The sequence below is a fragment of the Channa argus genome, chromosome 6 (assembly GCF_033026475.1).
Source record: "Channa argus isolate prfri chromosome 6, Channa argus male v1.0, whole genome shotgun sequence".
NCBI classification, from domain to species: Eukaryota; Metazoa; Chordata; class Actinopteri; order Anabantiformes; family Channidae; genus Channa; species Channa argus.
The window spans coordinates 7,615,529-7,630,011 of NC_090202.1; the positions used below are offsets into that span (position 1 = coordinate 7,615,529).

A 14,483-nucleotide genomic window follows, 5' to 3' on the forward strand; every position below is an offset into this window, starting at 1 on the left:
TTTCCCTAGACAGAAGATCTTCTTTAACCCTGGCACATGGGTGGGTTTTAGTGTCAAAAAAAGCTGCAGTTTGTGTGCCAGTGCGTGTGTCCTTCTCTTTAGTCAACAGGGTGGTGAGATTTAGCCATCTAGCTATTTCCTGTAAAACCACTAGTTCTATGGCTCTTCCTCTAGTCAGGAAAACCACAATTTCTTCCTCCAGCTCAGCTGGGTCTTCCATCAGGAGAGAAGACTGATGACAGGGACGTTGTCCCTGACGTTGTCGGGGGGAAATAAGATGCCACCACTGGTTCTAGTGGAATGTTACGAAGCTGTGTCAATTGATTCCAGGAGCTGCCTGCCACAAGATGCTTCACAAGAATGCAGTTTCTTCCAACAACTCTGAGAAGATCAGCTTGAGTTGTTTCCCTGTCCTCTTGACTTCCTGTGGTTTCTTCCAATTAAAGTAAGACCGAATCACCTCGGCTTGAACCGCAGGCCAACACTAAATTGTTATGTAAAGTTTAGCTGCTCTTTCATCCCGTACATTATCAGCTTTTTACGCCCAGTGATTTAAGAGGATATGGACGCATATTGATTTACAATTTTCATTAGATACACACATGACAATATTGTGTCCTGCATGGTGATGACCTTTTTTAGAGCTAATGCTGTTGTCATGGCTCATTAATGCATTTAAATGTAAAAGCTACAATCATTCAAGAAAAATCCATAAAACTTTTAAAACTGGCTTACAAATGGGAGTATACACTGATAAGCCACAGTATCAGAGACTGTATTGAATTTGATTCACCCACACCTGAAAAGTGAAGAGTTTTAAATCAGCGTACTTTACTCAGGAGAGAGGAATAGGAATGTAGGATTCAGATGAGACTGGGCAAATGAGCAGGGAAGGAGGAGGACATACAGCTGACCAGGCACCAGGCTTATGGGCCAAAAAAATCAAGTGCATCTTTCACGTTACTTGCTAAAATTACTGAGCGTATCGGATGTTGTTTTTCTCTCTTTCTGTCCTGTTCCCGCCCAGTTGGAGATGGGATGGAGAGGAGCAATGATGCAACAGCTACTCACCTGGGCGGGCCATTTACAAAGACTCACAGCCTTTTATTTAAACCGTTATTACCAACACTTATGTGGAAAATGTTGTTCCATTCAAAGTGGGACGTCTTGGAAATGTGTGTATTTTTGACTTGGCAAAACATAATTGCAGAAGTGTCAAATGGGTTTTAAAAAGTGCTTAAAGTAGTTAAAAAGTAGTAGTTAAAAAGTACCATCACTGACATTTAAATATTTATAAAATCAGTTTTCTACATAATAAAACTGACTAATAAACCTTATTTAAATATAATCACATTTACCTTATATACATACATATATGCATATACACATATGACCAAAACTCAAAAAATGAAAACACTGTGTAAGATAGGACTAGGGCAACGCTAGTTTCAGTATTTTCAGTAATTTTTATTGTTTTTATAGCATTAATAATTAAACTGCATATATACTCAAATCACATATTTACTTTTAAACTTTTCATCGGCACATGTACTATACTATACTATACTATCATTTTTGCATCATGATTTTCTTGTTGTTCTTTTCAGGTTTCATAATTAGGATATAGCACTTTGGAGCAAAAATGCACAATAGGAGTCCAAACGTTGAAGCTAAAATGGCAAAAATATGCACGGCCACTGTGTACTTCCCAGATGTGCTCATATACACTGGGATAAAAGTAATCCAAACCGCAAAGAATATTAGCATGCTGAAGGTAATGAGCTTTGCCTCATTAAAATTATCTGGCAGTTTCCGTGCCAAAAAAGCCATTATGAAGCACATGCAAGCCAGAATGCCAATGTATCCAAGAACGCACCAGAAGCCAACTTCTGAACCAGTAACACACTCAATGATGATGGTAGCACTGTGGTAATTTTTTTTGGCATGAGGTGGACTGGTGAGCAGCCAGATAAGGCAGATTATTACCTGAGTGAAAGGGAAAACAGTTACATCAACACAGTTAAAATACAAACATTATGTATGTGTGTGTGTGTGTCTATATATATATATATATATATATATATTATATATTATTATTATATTATATATTAAAGTATATATATATATATATATATATATATATATATATATATATATATATATATATATATATACTTTTTACATACAGAGAGTTGTGTTTTTTACCTGGACAGCTGTTCCTAAAACCACACTCGCTCTCTGTTGTTTGGGGCCAAACCACCTCATTACATTACTTCCTGGCAGTGTGGACCTAAAAGCCATTAGAACCACTGCTGTTTTCGCCAGAAGGCATGAAATGCAGAGGGCAAAACTGATCCCAAATGCTGGATACCTGAAACGGCATAGCCAGTCTGAAGGCTTACCAATAAACAACAGACTAACAAGGAAACAGACAGCAAGGAACACTAACAGAAGGAGGCTCAATTTCCTGTTGTTGGCCCGAACCAGTGGTGTGTCTTTGTACATGAGGAATACGCCAAGGATAGAGATGGAAATACAGGCTCCAAGGACTGATACAACACATAGCACAATACCTATTAAATCATGGTAAGACAGGTATTCAGTAGTCTTTGGAATGCAGAGATCTCTGGCTTTATTGGGCCACGTGTCCTCAGAGCAGCGTAAGCACTCTAAAGAATCTGGAGATGGAGGGAGAAAACAAATTTAAGTTTAAGGAAGCCACATTTAGATACGAACAAGATAGTTTGTATTTGCATAATAAAGGAGAAAGGGTCATAGAAGGTCATAGAACACAACACACCAGTCGTATTACTAACTTCTCCCTCAGCACAGGGGACACAGTCAAAACAGCAGATAGGTTCACCCTTTCTCCTGGCGATGCGCGAACCTGGAGGACAATTGTCACTGCACACAGACCGAGGAGCCTGAGAGGCAAAGTTCAGCCACTCAGAAAGATCTGACTTCGCTACAGTATAATGGTCTCAGTTGCAACTATTTCAAATACAGACTAGAAGCTGAAAAAATTTTGCAAATTGTATCCAGTTTCAGCTAAAACTGAAAACATCACATAATTACAACACTGTGGTAACACTACAAAAAGAGGAAAGGATTGTCATAAAATGTAGTTTTCTGGTTTGTTATTTGTATGAAATTAAGGGCTATATTAAACATTTAAAACTATTTACACTATTACATTCATTATTTACATTTGTAACTGCATTTTATACGTTACTACATTGGCTTTTAATAATAGTTTTTTTTTTTATAAAACACCTTTCGGGAGATAAAATCTAATTGTCGGATTTTTAATTTGGACTTAACAGACTTTGAAGAGTCATCCTGCCATATTGTGAAGAGGCACGTCATAGAGGACCAAAGCTCAATAAGAAAGATCCCTACAAACAGCCCACTTCTTTTAACTGTAGTAAAAGATATAAGCCCCCAAATCTACTGAGATTCTATTTGAAGATAATTTTTTCCTCTGCCTGTTTAACAATAAAGTATATTGCACACAAATAAAAGTAAATTGGCAGATGTGTTAATCAGCAGCAGATACAACAGTCTAAGAGGTGAACATGGCCTCAAGCCAGTCTGCAGAGAACACACCTGCTTTCCAATAGGCCACTGAATTACTGAGTCATTTATGATGAGGCTGCGTCCAGCGGGCGTTGCAGCATCATAGAAACCTACTTTCAACAAATGTAGTGAGCCATCAGGCCTCTTCTGCCAGTTTACCAGATCATAATAAGCAATGGGGTCACCATTTTGATCAAAGTTCACTTTCTCCCCCATTGCAGAAAAGTTTACATGTTTCATGTAATGGATAAGCTGAGGGAGAGAGGAAAACACAATCTAAACACAAACTGTGGTGCATTTAAATTATAAATATTATAAAATTCTCTTTAAAATAACATTACATTTACAGGTAGTCTCACCTGCCATGGTTCAAAATTCTTTGGGTCTCCACAAGTGCCATTTAGGAAAGGCCCCTTTCCCACTTTGCAGTTACTCATTTCTTGCAAGGCATGAGCTACCAGATACACTGCCTTATAAACATTAAATGATACTCTTAGCTGTGTCACATCTAAATAAGGAGTGTAAACATCATTTAAGTCCTCCGTTCCTTTACATGGAAACCTGTCAAGGTAGTTGTCGATTCCATGAGAGTGGTTGTTCACTGACTCGTTAAGTCGACAGTTAAAAGTTTCTTCCCAAAATTCAGCCAAGAAAGCGGACTGAAGATTGCAGGATGGTCTGAAACTGAGGAGATGCTGTTTCAGACCTGGAATTTCATCAGCTCTCCGGATGGCAAAACCTAACGTTCCTTTCAGAAGATCTCCATACTTTTCCCAGAGCACTTTGGCAGTGGCCCAAGCCTCACTCGCAATCCACTGCAGGCCATTTATATTCCTTTGGCTGATCTCTCTCAGTATGCCCTGCATCTCTGACTCACTAGAAAAATTAATGATGACCTTTGAAGATGCCATCTAAACAGTGAAAATGTAGATGTAGTTACTATCTAATGAAGTTTTAACAGTTTGATGTTTTATAAGTAATGGTTTGTTGGACAATGTTTAATTTTTAAGGGTGTATAATATATATTTAAATACCCATAATAATATATATTTTTGCATTTTACAATGCTACACTAATTAAAATACAGTTTATTATCAAGCCACATGTAAAAGTAGTGAACAAATCAATAGAATTCATATTATCATGTTAAATAATAATACAGACTATTGAATGGTTTAAAATGCTTCAAATGAGCTACAATACTAAGGTAATCTAGGTGTTGTGCTTGTATTTAACCCAATTACACAAAAATAAATTTTAATGACCAATGTAAAATAATATTTACATATTTACAATTTAAATTTTTCTTTTGTTGTTTGTGGTTAGAGATATGCATGATGCAATAACATTATAAATAAAACTAAAATGCTGCACTAAGTGTACTCAACACTCACAAATTCTCTATTCATGTTATGGTGACTTCACCCTGAAAGATTAGTAGTGTTGCAGAGGTACCTGAATAACATCCATAAGTTCGTCTAGAGCCTGCTGACTCAGGCTTACAGGGTAGAAATGAGTGTAAGCAGCACACACACCATACTGCACTGACTCCTGGAGGAAGAGCTGGATTGCAAAGCGAGCGTAATCCGATTCAACACCAATGACTCCCACCCAGGTCCAGCCAAAATAGCTAATTAGTTGGGCTAGGGCTCTGATCTGGAAAGTATCACTAGGCATTGTGCGCATAAAGGTTGGAAACTCCATTTGGTTACTTAGACAGCTGCAGGATGCAAAATAGCTCACCTAGTATTACAGCAAACAATGGTTAAACTCTCATGCACTGTTAAGAAAAGCTGTTGAACATTAGAACTTTGATTATAAGCATTCCAGAATGGATTTAACCAGTCTAGAAACCTAAGAGCTCAACTCTAAATCAAAAAGCTGAGTCTATAGGATTCGTGGACATTTTATATGCTCAATACATCTCTAAAAAAACATTTTGAAATCAAACTGTTTCTAACTTTATCCAGTGAAAACTATGTTACCTTTACATTGGATTATTTTGAAATTATCTAAGGTGCAATTTTCCACTTTTGAAGTTTTTAAAATGAAATATTTAAAAACATTTGAGTCATTTTGGAAAGTACAATGACAATTATGTAAACTTAAATAAGACCGATTAACTAAGTAAAATACATAATATTATTATTAATAAAACAAGAGTCCTGAAACAGAAAGTCTCACCAGGGGGATATGGAAAGAACCCAAGCTTCTTAACAGAGCCATAGACACCCCAGAGCCAGCGTCTCCTATAACAACTGGGGACACAGTCCTTTGTACGGCACCACAGCCCAAATTAGAGTCAATTTTTTTCTCTACATTGTTACCGGCTGTAGAGGTAGTCTCTGGCTGGCCATTCACTAACAGCAACAATGCTCTCAGAGAGACAGAAATGTCATCACAGCTATCACGGATGTGGAAACCGAGCTTGAGCTGTGGCAGAATGTCACTGCGCTGGTTGATCTCTTTGATTGCAAACGTCATTGTCTGCATCCAGCGCAAGGCACGAGAGCTAAAACTGTACACAAGTGAGAGGCAAATTATTACACAGCACAAATATATACAACAATACAACACACTAAACCTAAATTCAATAAAATAAAATCTGTGTGTATCCAAATAATCACTTACTATTTATAGATACTATTAGGTGGTTTTGTTTTGAATGTTGGAAGGAAAGACACTGGGCTATAGTGCAGAGGGAATAAGCCTCCAATAACTACATCTCCATCTTCGTACAGACTGTTTTTCTCGTTGTCCCCCAAGAAAACACAGTTATCCAGAGCAGGTGCTGAGCCAAATGTGCATCTAAAGAGAGGAAGAAACAAAAGGAGCTTTACGGCCATAAAGACCATGGTGAACTCCAGCATTGTAATGGTAAATGTTTCAGTCAGAAGCTGCCCTTTCTGACCACATGCAAATTAAAATATATCTGAGGATGCACCTGATGTTATCCATTGTAGTTAGTAAACATTTATTGATGTCACAACCATGTGAGGGCGGTCCCCTCACATGGTTGTGACATCATCAAAAATAACACCTTGTGTTCAATGTGTTTACAGTAGCCTAAGCTGGGATGGGGATATGTTCATAATGAGCTCTTCAGTTGATGGAAGATGAAGATTTATTGCTTTCTTTATGTAATGACTGGGGCAAATGCTCAAAACAGGGTGACACATTTAGAAAATGATTTTAAAGTTTTAAAGTCAAATTTAAAAACCTTTTATAGGATAAATAAACTGTATACCAATTTAGGCAAATGTTGTGTTTACGAAATGTTTGCTCAATGTAATAAATGTCAAAGACGTAACTGATCAATCAATTTAAAAGTCCAACTATTCATAAAAAATAATAAACAGATGGGAAGAGGTAAAAATCCATCCTTTGCATGAATAATCTGGCTGGTTGCTAGAAACATTCCATTGCGAAAAAATATATTAAACTACCTGAAATGTACATAATAATATATATATATTTTTTTTAACATAGTATTTCAGGTTCAGATTTGGTCAGTTCTCCTTAGGCTGAAAGTCCCAAAGCAGGTACCTACCACCCTGCCACTCTGCCAGGGGGTGGCACTTAAGGTGGCCAATCCGATTCTGGGGTTGGCCATTGCCAACCAAGGCCACTCGTCTCGCTCCGCCCACGTTCATTTAAATATTCAAGTAAAGCAAAATTGCTACTTATTGGACTCTGTTTTAAGACTATAACATATTAATATTGTTTGTATATTTATTGTTATTATTTAGTTTGTCAGAACTAAAAAGCATTTAATGTGTTCAAATGCTTAAAGTCTATCTGAGCAACACTGGATTGTGGAGAGGAGAGCCAACTGTGATGAAAAGAGTGAAAATGTGATATAGTTTTAAATGGAGGAAACAGCATCTTTCCAGTCATTGAAAAAAGAAAATGAAGATTGTGTAGCATTCATAATAACTATGTACCACTTAGTTGGAGCATTTGGGAAATTGTTTTATTATCTGGGCTTATGTTATTGGACATCGGGCCCAATTCTGCCTTTGTGTACTTGTAGTCGTATTCATAAAACTTAAAAGATACTGCACTCTATACCACGTTAACCTCCACAGGTAGGGAGAGGGGGAAACATTTTAAAATAATTGATGATGACAAATGTAAAGCTGAATGCAAGCTGTGCTATGCTAAAGTCTGAAGATGTAGTTATTAACAGTCATACTGTGTTCAATATTTGTAAGTGACATCAGGAACAGCAACTGTTTACTTTATTTTCCAAAGTTATTTAACCTTCATATTCCTGTGTAGACTCTACAGTTCATGTTGACCATGCTTCTACATTTGGGAGCTGTGCTTTTTCATTTTTGTTAATTTTATTCTTTTCTGCAAAAGTTGTTTTGTTTTTAGAAAACTGCTCTCATATTTCTTTTGCCGGAAGAACGCATGAACATTTCTGTGAGTGTTGTGTTGCTAGATTTGTTTACTGCAGTAGATTGATGAGGACTTTGCTGTCCAGTAACATATACTAGAAGCAAAACAGTTTAGTACTTATTACTATATTCTGTATCAGCAACTACTAAAGTGGAAGTACTCTGGAAAAAAGCACAAAATGAACATGCTGGGATATGCTAATTTTTTACCTTGTTTAGTTCTCCTAAAAATGGGTATGGCGACTTTTTAGCTAGTGCTAATTTTGCTATCACTGCCCTCTGAGATTTATGGAACAACCAATTGTGTTAAACGGCAGATAGCTGAGCAGCTGGTTTGCTTTCAATAGTGCTTTCTTTTCTTTAATAATTTTCCACACCTGTCTCTGAGTAAATGCAAAATATAACCATTTACAATAACATGAAAGGCTCACACCATGGGAAAATAACATCTGGGGCAACTGATTTGTGTACATGTAAGGCTCTGTACCAGTGAAAATACAAGATGTAAATGTTGCCTTATACGCTGGGCCTTTTTTCCCACAGTAAAGGCTCAGTTTATCCAGCAAATTGTCCAAATTACATTTTTTTCATAGTCTTAACCTTGGAAGCGGTTTTAAATGTTTATATCTCACATACGTGGTTTTACTAATCTAGAGATAAGCACTGGAAATTATTTAACTGAAATCTTGATTATTCAGAATACTACTGTTTAGTTAGTACTTAAAGTGCATACTACCAAATCTCATCAATGTTCTATAAATCTGTGGTTTTATTCATAGAAATTGAGACAAAATGCTTGATGGAAATGTAGCCCGCTGATTCACAGGACTGGTTTCAGACAATCTTTTGTATGAATTCAAATGTCATGTAGACTGTATTGTTTTCCATGCACATAGAACTATTTTTCAATTAGCAGTTTACTGAAATGTTATGATAGACTTCCTATTGTTGTATTAATTTATTTCAAATTTTCAGTACATAGTTGCAAACTATTTCTAAAGTAAGAACATAAAATTGTAAAAGAATATTTAAAGAATGTTGTAAATTATTTCTTGTAAACTTTGCTTAATGTGCATAAGTTTCATTTTGCTAGTAGGCTTTTACTACAACATATCTTATGATGGATTTTTGTTCATCAAATGTTTCTTGGTGTTCTTCTCTGGCTTAAACAATATAATAAAACACTTTGGAGCAAATATGCACAGTATTAATGCAAAACTAGAGGCCAGAATGGCAAATATTTCCACAGCCACAGTAAATTTCCCGGGAGAGCTAATATAGGCTGGAATAAATGTAATCCAGACTGCACAGAATATCAACATGCTGAAGGTGATAAACTTGGCTTCATTAAAATTATCAGGCAATTTTCGGGCTAGAACAGCTAACACAAAGCAAAACACAGCCAGTAGACCTATGTACCCAAGCACAGCCCAGAATCCAAGAGCTGAACCTAATGCACACTCCAGGATAATTCTATCTTTGTATGTGGTGAGGTTTTTCATTGGAAAAGGAGGACTAACAACCAACCAAACTGTACATATTAGAACTTGGATGAATGTAAAAGACACTACAGTCATTCTTTGCTGTGGAGGACCAAACCATTTCATGATGTTACTACCTGGAAGTGTAGCTTTGAAGGCCATTAACACAACTATAGTTTTCCCAAGAACACAAGAGATGCAGAGGACAAAGGTGATCCCAAATGCTGTGTGGCGCAGCATGCAGGACCACTCAGAGGGTGCTCCAATGAAAGTTAATGAACATAAGAAACACAGAGTCAAGGAGAAGAGCAGCAGGAAGCTCAGCTCAGAGTTGTTGGCCCTGACTATTGGGGAGGTTCTGTGATGAAAGAATACAGTCGCAGTTATTGCGGCCAAAAAGGCTCCACCAACTGAGAATGCAGCCAGGAGGATTCCTAGGATCTCGCTGAAAGAAAGAAACTCTACAGGCTTTGAGAAACAAGTGTCTCTCTCTGCATTTGGCCAGAATTCTTTGGGGCATGGGAAACAGTCAGAGGAATCTGAAAGAATACAAAGAACATTAAGCAGTCATATATATTTATTGTGTTTAACTACCTAAGAAAACAGGATATTTTACCTGTAGTATTGCTGATCTCTCCCTCAGCACATGGTATACAGTCATAACAGCAGATGGGTTTTCCTTTCTGCAGCACTTTATGAGTTCCTGGAGGACAGCTGTCACTGCACACTGACATGGGCACCTGCAACATACAATATTATCAGACAGTCTTACACACCTATTATTGCTGTTATGATGTAAAGTAATTGCTCCTAACTTTTGTCCTGCCGTCCACCCAGGTGATGGTCTTGTAGATGTGGAGCTCCTGGCCCACCGCCAGTGATGCATCATAGTATCCTACTGTCACCAACTCAAGGCTGCCACTCTTACTTTTCTGCCAGTTAACCAGCTCATATGTGGCCACAGGATCCCCGTTAGCATCAAACGACATGTGATAACCATTTTGGGAAAAATTTACTTTCTTCAGATGAGTGAGAACCTGAGCACATAAGGTAAAGAAAGAAAGTCAGAAATAAATGTAATTTTTAATTATTTATTTATTTATTTTTTAAGGATCATCATAGCCACGAAGTCTCACTGGATTTTTCCTTTAGTCATTAAATTACCTGTTTGGACTCTACCCTGGAGAGTTTGTTACACTGAGTTGTAGAATTTGTCTCCTGACACACAGCATTATGAATGGCATGAGCTATTGCATAAATAGCTTTGTACACCATGTTGGTGATGCGGAGCTCAGATGTGTCAGTGTACGGACTCTGGAGCTGTTGCAGGTCTTCAGTTCCATCACACAATCTCTTGTCTGTTCCATCACCTAAAAGTATATAAAATATATTAATTTTCTTGAATTTGAAAACAATACTAATACAGAATATTATACAGGACAGTATTATTACATTAAGTAACAAAATTTATATATTTATAGATGACCTTATCTCTCCAATATCAACAGATTTCAATTCAACAACGTAAGAAAATGCTATGGTCTTGAATACATTTAATCTGAATTACAGGCAGACAACAAAACAACAAAAGGAAAGAAAGACACAAAGACCCAGTTCTGACCTTTAATTACATTAATTTATAAATTAGCAAAAAAATCTCACTTTTTTCCAGCCTGCAGTTGAATGCATCCTCCCAGAACTCAGTAAGTATTGGCGAGGCTGCCACTTTAGTGGGAGGGAGATCCAGCAGGAAGTCTCTCAGACCTGGGATCACAGATCGTGGAATGGCAAATCCAATGGCTCCAGCACAGAAGGTGAACTTCAACATGTCTGGGTGAGTCACCCAGGCCTCACTGCCTATCCACTGTCGAGGTGGGGAAGAGTCACGAGACAGCTCCTCCATGAGTAATTTCATTTCTCCAAAGCCTGCAAATGCAACAATAACCATAGCTTTTGACCTGGAGAGACATTAAAGACAAGTAGGTTTGTGTTATAATACAATTAAAGATTGCTTGCTTGGTGTGTGTGCTAAATGTATACTATTGTACACTGAATATGTTAAATACAAGTGCATTAAATGAAATAAAATGGTTTATTAATCCTGTGCTTGAATAATTCTGTTTGACATTTGTTTAATATGGTTATGGTTGGTGTCAGCATTGATAACACAATGAAAAATTTGCAAACCTGCGAATCACATCAGCCACTCTCTGGATCCTGCTGCGTGGGTGAAAACGATTGAATGATTCAGAGTATTCAACACAGATTCCCTCTTTGTATGCTGCTTTAAGGAAAGATGCCATGCCATTATTTCCATAGTCTGAATCTGACCGGACAGCACCTATCCAAGTCCAGCCAAACTGTTTCACCAGCTTGGCCAGTGCATCAGCCTGGAACTGGTCACTGGGGATGGTTCTGAAGAAACTGGGATACTGCTGCTTATTGGACAAACAGGCACAAGTGGCAAAGTGACTCACCTAAAGGAAAAAAGTGTGATTGCTTCATGACATATTTAAAGATAAGTCTGAGCAAATTTATATACTAAAAATTTCAGATATTTACTTGAGGAATATTAAAGGATCCAATGATGCGTGACATGCTGATGGATGGTGATGACCCAGACTCACCCACAATGGCCATCACCATACCAGATTGTGAACAGTTGTCCCCAAAGTAAAAAACAGGGTCCAGACCATTTGTAAGCTGAAATGCTACCTTCACTGCCATGGGAACTGATGAGCACGAGTCATGAATCTGATAACCTAGTCTGATGCCCGGAAGGAGCTTTGAACTGTTGTTAATCTCCTCAATGGCAAAGATCATTGCACATGAGAAGTGCAGTTCACGTGGTTCAATTCTGCACACAGAAAAAAATATTCATTTTAAAGTGTATAGATAATGTGGACAGTTCACATTTTTAACCCAACGAAAATCACCCTATAATGGACAACTGCAATGTATGGTAACTGTAAGGTACATTGAACAGAATAGCTGGACTGCATCTGTAGGTCAAATATAAATGATGATTTCACCAAACAAAATTCATCAAAACAACTATCTTCACTTAAGCAACTTCAGCTACTTTAAAGTAAATTTTTTACCCATAGTCACACTGGCACTTTTGTCAGTACATAAAATGTATATGACCAATTACTTTTGTTCTTGACACACATTTTGCAGTAAGAATTTTTTCATATTAAATTAACATTTTATCAACCACTTCTCGTTTTTACTAACCTCCCTGTGCACCTTAGTGGCTCAGGCATGGTGGTGTAGTTGTATTTCTCTGTTTGCATACTGTAGTGTATGGAGAAAACTCCACCGATGATGTAGTCACCATCCTCTGAGAATGCAGGCAGACGAGCAGTACCCTGCAGTTTACATATGACAGATGAATCCTCAGTACCTACTTCAGTACAAACACTAGTCTGTGTGGATACAGCCCTTTGTTTCAGATCACATAAACCATTCAGAGCAAGAGCTGATTTCATCTCAAACAAATACACAATTAATTTCAGACCAATAAAGAGAGCTGAGATCTCCATGCTGCAAGTGTACACACTTGTACATGTGTGTCTTTTCACAGATTTATATAACTTTTTAGACAACAGTTTCCCTCCTTCTTGTACGTCAGCTTGCATTACATCAGAGAGAAGGAGTCCTTGACATGCACTTCGCCCCCATCTAAAATGGTATCTTCCAGCTTCTGATTAGCTGAACACATCTGAAGCAAAGAATCAGTAGTAGGGTAGGGAAGTGATAGTTGAAAAAAAATAAAAAATAAACAAAGAAGGGGTCTTTGAGAGCTGGAATTGAGAACCCTGTTATACAGTCCTCGACAAGGCAAGTTTATGCAGAGGAACTGAGTCCCACTACCGATCACACAGAGAACAGAGGCAGATGGTGGGCAAATAGTGCCACTGTTTGTGTATGCTCGGTGTATGCTGGAGAAATAGGGAGTGAATGGTGTGACTGATGATGGATCCATTGGGTCTTGGCAAAATGCAAGACAAGTTAAGAGGCAAAAGGCAGCTCACAAATATTGATTATGGGTGAGTTTCATCAGCAAAGTAGAAACACCGCAGATCAGTTTCACTCAAGGGGGCCATTCATATTGACAAGGCTTATGGGTTATGTTCGGCCTTTTAACAAAGGAATGGGTCAATGCAAATAAACCATCATTCATTGTGGTCAGGAGTCTATTTAGTAAGTCCTTGTCACTTCTTATCCTTTTGCTTCCTACTGTATTGCAAATACAAATTGTCCTGCTTCTTGTGGTTTCCCTACTGGGAAACAAATGTTAAGAAGCACGCGGTGCAGGCAGTTTTATGGTTGGTGTCAAGTTAACACATCCGTGGAGTACGTCTTTATTTAACCAGCACAAGTAAGGAGACAGAATATCTATATAACAAAACAGTTGTAATGATGACTCCATCACTTAACCTAATCTGTCATAGAAATCACAGTGCAATATTAGAACAATGGAAATGTTCAACATATATTTTTGTCTGTATAGTTTAAGACTTAAACTGTACAGTAATGTATATCTCATAAGTTCATTGACATTTAAATACAAGCTTTACATACGGTGCAATACAACCACCTCTGCACATAAAAATCCTACAGTATGGCTGTCTGTGTTGTGTTTCTCATGGGGCAGCTACCATATCACGTTAACATATGTAAGTACTTCAAGTGCTTCAGGAAGCATATTGGACAAGGAGTCTAACCTGAGTTACACAGTAAATGCAGCGCAAAGAACTAAAAGTCCTAAAATTAAACACAGACCACTGGGCAACATGTCTCTGATGTATTAGAAGCTGACGTCCTGTAGGAGGGTTAGTTTTTGTCTAAACTATATAAACAAGAAAAAAACACAATTTGATCACATGTACTGTATAAACTTGAGGGATGGCAATCTTAGCTTTTATTATTGGTCTCAGACTAGCTCTGTATTTGCTAGAGAAAAACTCAGCTCTTACTTTGAATGATTCATGGGATAGTTTAAAACAAAATTCTAGCA

General features: G+C 37.6%; 2 protein-coding genes across 2 annotated transcripts; both read right to left on the reverse strand.

Annotated features, from left to right (window-relative positions):
• Window positions 1–1,569: 1,569 nt before the first annotated feature.
• LOC137129180 (extracellular calcium-sensing receptor-like) lies at window positions 1,570–6,534 on the reverse strand. The gene is made up of 9 exons (XM_067508110.1): window positions 6,521–6,534; window positions 6,208–6,384; window positions 5,761–6,094; window positions 5,032–5,319; window positions 3,936–4,487; window positions 3,607–3,828; window positions 2,801–2,924; window positions 2,206–2,678; window positions 1,570–1,986 (listed from the first exon to the last, which is right to left on the reverse strand). The coding sequence occupies exons 1-9, from the start codon at window positions 6,532–6,534 to the stop codon at window positions 1,570–1,572; spliced, it is 2,601 nt and encodes an 866-aa protein (XP_067364211.1).
• A 2,560-nt stretch (window positions 6,535–9,094) lies between these two features.
• On the reverse strand, window positions 9,095–12,741 carry LOC137129431 (extracellular calcium-sensing receptor-like). Its single transcript, XM_067508569.1, has 8 exons — window positions 12,698–12,741; window positions 12,023–12,317; window positions 11,648–11,937; window positions 11,123–11,418; window positions 10,625–10,830; window positions 10,276–10,497; window positions 10,077–10,200; window positions 9,095–9,999 (listed from the first exon to the last, which is right to left on the reverse strand). Exons 1-8 carry the CDS (start codon window positions 12,724–12,726, stop codon window positions 9,095–9,097), a joined length of 2,367 nt encoding a protein of 788 aa, XP_067364670.1. The 5' UTR covers window positions 12,727–12,741.
• Between the last annotated feature and the right edge of the window lie 1,742 nt (window positions 12,742–14,483).

Coding starts and splice junctions, on each gene's coding strand:
- LOC137129180 (XM_067508110.1), bottom strand. Junction 5,320..5,760: donor GTTCTTTCCATATCCCCCTG/GTGAGACTTTCT, acceptor CTGTAATACTAG/GTGAGCTATTTTGCATCCTG. Junction 4,488..5,031: donor AACTTATGGATGTTATTCAG/GTACCTCTGCAA, acceptor TTCACTGTTTAG/ATGGCATCTTCAAAGGTCAT.
- LOC137129431 (XM_067508569.1), bottom strand. CDS start 12,726: ATGCCTGAGCCACTAAGGTGCACAGGGAG. Junction 12,318..12,697: donor CCACTAAGGTGCACAGGGAG/GTTAGTAAAAAC, acceptor TTCTGTGTGCAG/AATTGAACCACGTGAACTGC. Junction 10,201..10,275: donor GGGTGGACGGCAGGACAAAA/GTTAGGAGCAAT, acceptor TGTATGTTGCAG/GTGCCCATGTCAGTGTGCAG.